Source organism: Sinohyriopsis cumingii, chromosome 10 (assembly GCF_028554795.1).
Source record: "Sinohyriopsis cumingii isolate HCF-2022 chromosome 10, ASM2855479v2, whole genome shotgun sequence".
In the NCBI taxonomy this organism is placed as follows: domain Eukaryota; kingdom Metazoa; phylum Mollusca; class Bivalvia; order Unionida; family Unionidae; genus Sinohyriopsis; species Sinohyriopsis cumingii.
The window spans coordinates 34,160,263-34,167,908 of NC_142970.1; the positions used below are offsets into that span (position 1 = coordinate 34,160,263).

Below are 7,646 nucleotides of genomic sequence, written 5' to 3' on the forward strand. Positions count from 1 at the left end.
AGGAAGCCACAAACTTGACTAAGCAATGCATTGGAATCAATCTGTTACACAAACGATCCTTTGTTCTTACTGGCAACCCCATCTTTACAGTGCATTGTTACATTATAATCTGCTTATGCTGACATCTGGGCTGAGGACTGTATGCTGCGATACAGTCAATCATGCTACCGCACTATACCTACAACTGACCGACTTCTGAAGACGCGAATAGAACAGATACAATTAACTGTATGGCTAATCCTTCTGTTTTTTTTATACATATACCAATACAATAGTTTTGTTGAACCTTCAAAGAAAACTGATAACCTTTGAAGTACCGACTACTGTGTATAAATACAAAGCAAATGGAAAAAATCTCAATCACAATTACATCTGTCGCCAGTGCAGCATTTTACTCATTGATCTTTTCCTTTTGCCATCAGTCCCGTGTTACGGCTGCAGAGACTTAAACTCCGCAACAAGAAATAACAAAAAAAACTACACAGTTTTGCATAATTAATAATAATTATTTATTTCTCAAAATACAGGAGTGAAAGAATCCCTAAATTGGGTGTGAATTTATGCTTATATATACGGTCCAGTATTGCCAGGTGTTGACTCGTGTACATTTCATTCGTGGGAATGGAGATCCTATTTTTCTTGTCGAGAAAATTTATACAGCATTCAGTGATCATTCTTGGGAGTTAGGAAGCAATTCGCTACAAGCTTTGTGAAGCTAGCCGGGGGGGGGGGGGGGGCTGCTGAGAGACTACTAGTGTCACCTGTCAGCACTGTAGACTGTGAACGTGGATTCTGTACGATGAACCTCATAAAAACTGCCATCAGAAATAAGCTCTGCATCTCATCTCTCGAGAATTTAATGAGAATCAGCATGTACAGATGTGAAAAATTAGACTTTGAAACTGCATTCAACAAGTGGGCAGCCCTAAAATCGCGATGGATCTTCATGTAACACTTTATAACATTTTGTTAATGCTTCTTGTAATTAAAGTATTAACTAACCCATCTTTTGTAATTTTCATTGCCTGTTACATTAATAGACTAAATTAACACTTGGAAAAATGTACACAACTTGTTTTGGCGACACTTTTTGAAAATTGGCGACAAAATATTGAGGTTGGCGATTTTTTTTGCGACGGCTTTTTAAACGCCAGGACCATCCCTGATTAAGGATTAACTGAAATGTCATCAGAAAGAATACAATCGGGTCAAAACAATGAATAAAGTAAAATCTGCATCTAATATGTTTGGGAATAAGTAAGGATTTAAGTGGCGCTATGCGTGCTTGCACTGTGTAAGTACAGTACATTATAGTTCAGCATGGTCTCCCTGGTAAACTCAACCAGCCCACGAATTATGAAGTCTGTATTTACCTTTACTTAACTTCATGTTGGCGAAATCAGAAAGTATGCACATGCAAAATAATAACAAAATCAATCATAGTACTTTATAACAGTTTCATAATTGTCGAGTCATCGAAAGTTACTCTTTTTTTTTACATGCCTGTCTTAGGACATGGAAAAAGTTATTGTTTCATGTCCCAAGATTTACAGCCATTACAGTAGTCAACAAAAAGACCTAAAATCTGCCAAGTTAAGACATTGGCCCACTGATAAGCTGACCTCCTTTCTTCCAGGCTTTTATTTTTTCCTAAATTATTCAGCTTATACACAAGTATATATGGTAGGTCAATTTTATGTGGTAATTTTCAGTTTTAAAAGTGAGACCCACGCTTGGCCCGGTGTTATAAGTGGGTTTGTAAGTCATCAGGGTGCAAATTACAAAGGGAGTGGTATATACAGATTTGTTTTTAGTGAATGCATGTAACCCAATTTTGAGCTACACATTTCATGATAATGCACATAACATTTGCCATCATGACCATAGTATAAAATGGGCAATCTGAAAATAAAAATATGTATTGTACAATTTGAAAACCATTATTGGTACCTTTTGTATGCTGCTAATGCATGAGACACCTCAGACGCTGAGGGATGAGCAATGTCTGTTTTCACATCATCATCTGTAATACCCGATTCTTTCTTCAGTAACCCTTCTGTCTCCTGCAAAAAGATGAATTTTGAACCAGTTCAAATCAAGATATACTTATAAAAGATAGCAATAACCGGCACCAATAAAGGTTTATGTTTGAACAACCACTGGAATTCCTGGTCCACTTATTTGTCGTATCCAATCATAATAAAATTTGCACTTCATATTATGGTGAGTTAATGTTAGAAATGTAATTGTCTAAATGGAGTTTATTACTTTCATAAATGTGAAAACTGTAATCAGAAAGGCAACAGAACAAATACATACATTTTCAATAACTAACCTTTAGAGCAACTCATTCAATGAAGAAGAAAATCAAATAATGTTCATTACTGTTACATTTTGTTTAAGCCATACAATCTGTAATTTATTAATATATGGTAAATGGCAAATTCTTTGCATATTGGATCAAGAACATATAACTTGGGGGAAGAAAAAAAAAATGTCACTGAATTTACTAAAACCTCGCACAATGTCTTGAATATACATTATAACTGTATACATGCCCTCAGAAAATAATTGAAAAACGTGTGTGTGTGTGTGTTTTGGATTTTTAATGTAACTTTAACAATTTTTTTTGTCATATCACTATAACGTATGCAGTATGGCAGTTTATAGTGATGTCTAGCACTGAGGCATCATGACGAAGACATGAAGCATCACACCCCACCCAGCTGCATTATCCTGACACCAGACTGACCAGTCCTAACACTAACATCTTAACACATTAACCCCTGGTGACGAGTACAGCATCAAGGTCATGTAAAATACAATAAAGTGGGTGGTATTAAAGAAAGGTATACAGATGTAGCTCTACAATGATATTAAATAATCTGGAAATTCAAGTTGCACTACAAAATACAGTGGGAAAAACCTCATTTTTGGACCCGATTTTTTTCCACCTGAAATTTGCCAGTGGTCAGAATCAATTTTGTGTTCAGATTTTAGACTCTTTGGTCTCATATTCAAGGCAGGCCAGTATGAACTGCAAACAGACAGAGGAACCTTTGCAAAAAGTAGGATAAGATGGGCATCTGAAATAAAGAGTGGTCTTGATACGAAAATAAAAAGGTCCGTTAAGCAAAAAAAAAAAGAATTCCAACTTTTGCCCTTCCGCTCCTGGACTAGCCAAAGAGCCAATGACAAACGATATTCTAACACAACTAGGTATTATGTTATTGGAAAATCACCTGAAGCTGCTTTCTTAGCATTATTTCAGAAATAGCTTTCAAAATGTGTTTCCTACTTGAATTTCAGGCGAAAACGACAAAAACCTCCTGTGGTTAATGTGTTAATGCTGAGCGCTTACCATGCAGCTAGCTGTTACTACCATTTTTACAAGTCGTTGGTATGACTCAGCCAGGGTTCAAACCCATGCCTTCCCGCATCTGTGGCAAATATCCTAACTGCTAGGCCAACTAAGCAGTGAAAAATATAAAAAAAATAAACTACCCCAAATAATTTGCAACTGTCTGACAACTTTGTCTAATTGATTTAAGCAGCTGTCTGAGCTTGAGCAAAGATTTTCTCATTTTTTCATGAATATGCATAAACTTGCTTAGCTCTTTCAATACTAAGTGAGTAAATGGGAAATACTATCATTCAAATACTAATCTGCTCAAAATAAGTTAGTCTCATGCTGTAAATGTAAACCAAAAGGTCAGTTGATGGTAAATTTCATTGTATTCAATCTAAAACATTAAATAAAGCATTCAAAAAGTAATGTGAAGTTAGTTTTCAATATATTGTGACTCTCATACAAATCATGGCTTGAACAGATGCAACGTTATCTCACATTTCAGAGAAAGCCACATGTATCTAAAAGAATATTTCCAGAGGTCTTGGAAAGCTTAATCATGCATATATGAACATAATTTTTTTTATTGGGGACGCAGAAAATAAATTAAGCGGGAGCCCTCCGTACGCATGTAATAGTTGGGCAGCAAAATTCAAAGGCTTGCCAGTCATGCTTAAGCCACATGCTGTGTTGGAAAAGTGTTACTCATTTAGCTGTGCTGATATTTACAATGACAGAATTTAGCGGCTGAAAGCACCCCCCCCATACATGTCACCATTATAAGAGTACATCAAACGAACATGCTGCATTAGCTGGCAGCATGATCAAAGACTTTGACTGGCAGCTAGGTGGCAAAACATACTCATATTTATAGTGCTTGAATTCAGAGGCAGAAAGACCCAGAGATGTACATGTGGACACTGATAACAGTACATCAAATAAACAACTTTAGCTTTCATTATATTCATTTCTGAGTGAAGTGGAATATGCACTGGCAAACTAATGATGATTGTAATGAGATTTAGGAGATTTCTAAAGTTGATAGAACTGATGGTTTGGATGGGACAGTAGCAAAGTGTAAGAAGTGTGTGATGCCTAGCTTAGTGCTTTGAATAAGAGCTTCCTTGGATTGACAAAATTCTAACTCACTTTTATGGACAAATGCCACGTTTGTTCAGCCCCAGTTAGTAAATCATGTGTAAACTAAGGTATTTTTACAAGCCATGTTGTGATATCTAAACAATGCCCCAGGCTAGAGTTAATCTCTTATGCATAGTTACCATAATCAGAGAGAAGACCCAGCATCTTGAATCGGCACAGGTGTTAAATTTTGTGATTTCCCACCTATTGTTACAGCTTAGTCCTAAGATCTGAGGATTTTTTGGGGCAACAACTTCTTTAAAGCCAGCACCAACCCTGAGAAAGTGACTGCTTAGATTAACGTCTATGAAACAAAAAGGGAATGCTATAAATCTTGAATCAAATAATAAACACTTGCAATCCATTAAACAGACAAGATGACTCTCCCTCTATTGCTGTGTTGTTGCCTACAATCACTGATTGTAGTTGGCAGAGATATGGGACTGTTAATGTATGAAAAGAATAAGTCAGCTTCTAAAAGACTTTGATGTTGAGACAATTACATTTCAAGATCTAAATTACATTTATAGCCTGTCTGTATAAGAATATCGAAAGCCAAATAGGTTTAAAAGGATTATAAGAATCTTGAACAAAACAAAGCTATCTAAACACTTTCTTCAATATTAATATCTTTTTATTCGTTTCTTTAAAGAAGCATACTTCAATTGAAACCAATTTCAGCATTCCCAGCTTCCACCGCATTTCAGTAAAATTAAATGTAGGCCAACGAAACTTTAAAACATGTCCATTTCTTTTGCGAGAATTTGAACTTATTAGAAAAGATACATCAGACTAAGTTAAGCCTGACTAAAAGTTAAAACATTATGACCTTAATTTGTAGAAAAGCATCATTATTGGCTGCCACTTGTGCAAGATATTCCTGAAAACTGACCTTCATTATAAAGTTAGTCGACATCAATACAAGCTAAACAGCACCATTACTTAGACAGTAAGACCTAGATGCCCAAAACATAAATATCAGCGTCGAGGTCTTACAATGTAGGACGAGCATGACACATGTGACTTCTACTATAGCAGGGATGGTCCTGGCTTTTAAAAAGCTGTCGCCAAAAAAATCGAAAACCTCAATATTTTGTCGCCAATTTTCAAAAAGTGTCACCAGAACAAGTAGTGTACATTTTTCCAAGTGTTAATTTAGTCTATTAATGTAACAGGCAATGAAAATTACAGAAGATGAGTTAGTTAATACTTTAATTACAACAAGCATTAGCAAAGTGTTACATGAAGATCCGTCGCGATTTTAGGGCTGCCCACTTGTTGAATGCAGTTTCAAAGTCTAATTTTTCACATCTGTACATGCAGATTCTCATTAAATTCTCGAGAGATGGGATGCAGAGTTTATTTCTGATGTCAGTTTTTATGAGGTTTATCTTACTGAATCCAAGTTCACAGTCTACAGTGCTGACAGGTGACACCAGTAGTCTCTCAGCAGTCGCAGATGCGCAAGGGTACGTTACCCTGGATCGCACTGCCAACTGAATCAAGTCCTTAACACCTCTATACACCATACCATTCCTGAGAACTTGAACCCTAGCATAAGCCACAAAGCCAGCCAACTCCTGACTAACCAAAGCATTATCAACTTTAGTTGACATTTTAATAATAATAAAACCCTATGATTGTACATTGCAATGTAAGATAAGTGACATATAATGCGACCGTCGATTGCATGCATTCCGTAATTAAATGTTCCCCCCCCCTTATGGCTAGCTTCACAAAGCTTGTAGTGAATTGCTTTTTAAATCCCAAGAATGATCACTGAATGTTGTATACATTTTCTCGACAAGCAAAATAGGATCTCCATTCCCACGAATGAAACTTACACGAGTCAACACCTGGCAATATTGGACTGTATATATAAGCATAAATTCACACCCAATTTAGGGATTCTTTCACTCCTGTATTTTGAGAAATAAATAATTATTTTTGTATTTATACACAATAGTCGGTACTTCAAAGGTTATCAGTTTTCTATGAAGGTTCAGCAAAACTATTGTATTGGTATATGTAAAAAAAAAAACAGAAGGATTAGCCATTCAATTAATTGTATCTGTTCTATTCGCGTCTTCAGAAGTCGGTCAGTTGTAGGTATAGTTCGGTAACATGATGGACTGTATCACAGCATACAGTACTCGGCCCAGATGTCAGCATAAGCAGATTATAATGTAACAATGTACTGTAAAGATGGGGTTGTCAATACGAACAAAGGAACGTTTGTGTAACAGATAGATTCCAATGCATTGCTTAGTCAAGTTTGTGGCTTCCTTTCGTTCTCCCTTTTAATTTATCCAGTCCAAATCTATGATTGTATGTACAAATTAAATAACCAAAAAGTCTGTCGCCAAATAAATCGCCAGATGGGATATTTCTGTCGCCAATAAGGAAAAAAAATCGCAATTTGCGACATTGGCGATGCCCAGGACGATCCCTGTATAGTATAGGCAAATACTATGTTAAAAGAGTTGTTCCTCCATGGTACGTAAATTTGGGTCAGACACTACATGCTGTTTTATTTACACTTTGGAATCGATAGAGGGAAGTCACATAAACTTTACAAATTGTCACCATGCTGGAACAGCAAAACGGTTTTTAAATACCGCGATAATACACCGTTCAAGATGCTCGTTAGCAATCCCATTTTCCGAAATCAGCGGGTAATGCAGAACTAGTAACTCATGGTTCTGTAGTATATATACTAAGCACAAAATAGCTGGCATTATGCATAAAAATACCGAAAATTTTGAATACCAATATTCCATATAACCCAATATATCGCAGGTAGCTAGCGTAAGTACGTCGAAACAAAGTGTCGAGGACAATACTCGAAATGCAAGATTGCGTGTGAATAGTAAGAACAGACCAATGAAGATACCTTGAAATTATGTTTGCGAAGGAACTGAAGAACTGCGAGTAGTGTCTGTTTTTCAGAGAGATCTGACTTGTTTGCATCATTTAAAGAAGTCTGGTCCGCCAAATTCTTTGATTCAGAAGGACTATATTGAGCAGCCATTTTATAAGTTGTGACTGGTTTCAGAAATGCTGAAAGATTTAACGGAAAAGTTCACACGTTCCGGTTTCTTTTGAGGTCTCATTGGATAGTTTCGTATTTTGACATGTGATTTAGATTTACTTGAGT

General features: G+C 36.2%; 1 protein-coding gene across 4 annotated transcripts in view; it reads right to left on the reverse strand.

Annotated features, from left to right (window-relative positions):
- LOC149789856 (transcription initiation factor TFIID subunit 5-like) overlaps positions 1–7,646 on the reverse strand; it is a 227,465-nt gene that overhangs the window by 189,371 nt on the left and 30,448 nt on the right. For 2 of the 4 annotated variants that reach the window (XM_089971839.1, XM_089971841.1), the window contains exon 2: positions 1,951–2,063. Coding sequence is in view for 2 of the 4 variants with exons in the window: in XM_089971838.1 (XP_089827964.1) it covers positions 1,951–2,063; positions 7,383–7,520 (251 nt within the window). In the remaining 2 variants the exon portion in view is untranslated. Of the gene's footprint in view, positions 1–1,950; positions 2,064–7,382; positions 7,594–7,646 lie in introns of those variants that run through there. The other 2 variants (XM_089971838.1, XM_089971840.1) reach the window with 2 other exon arrangements.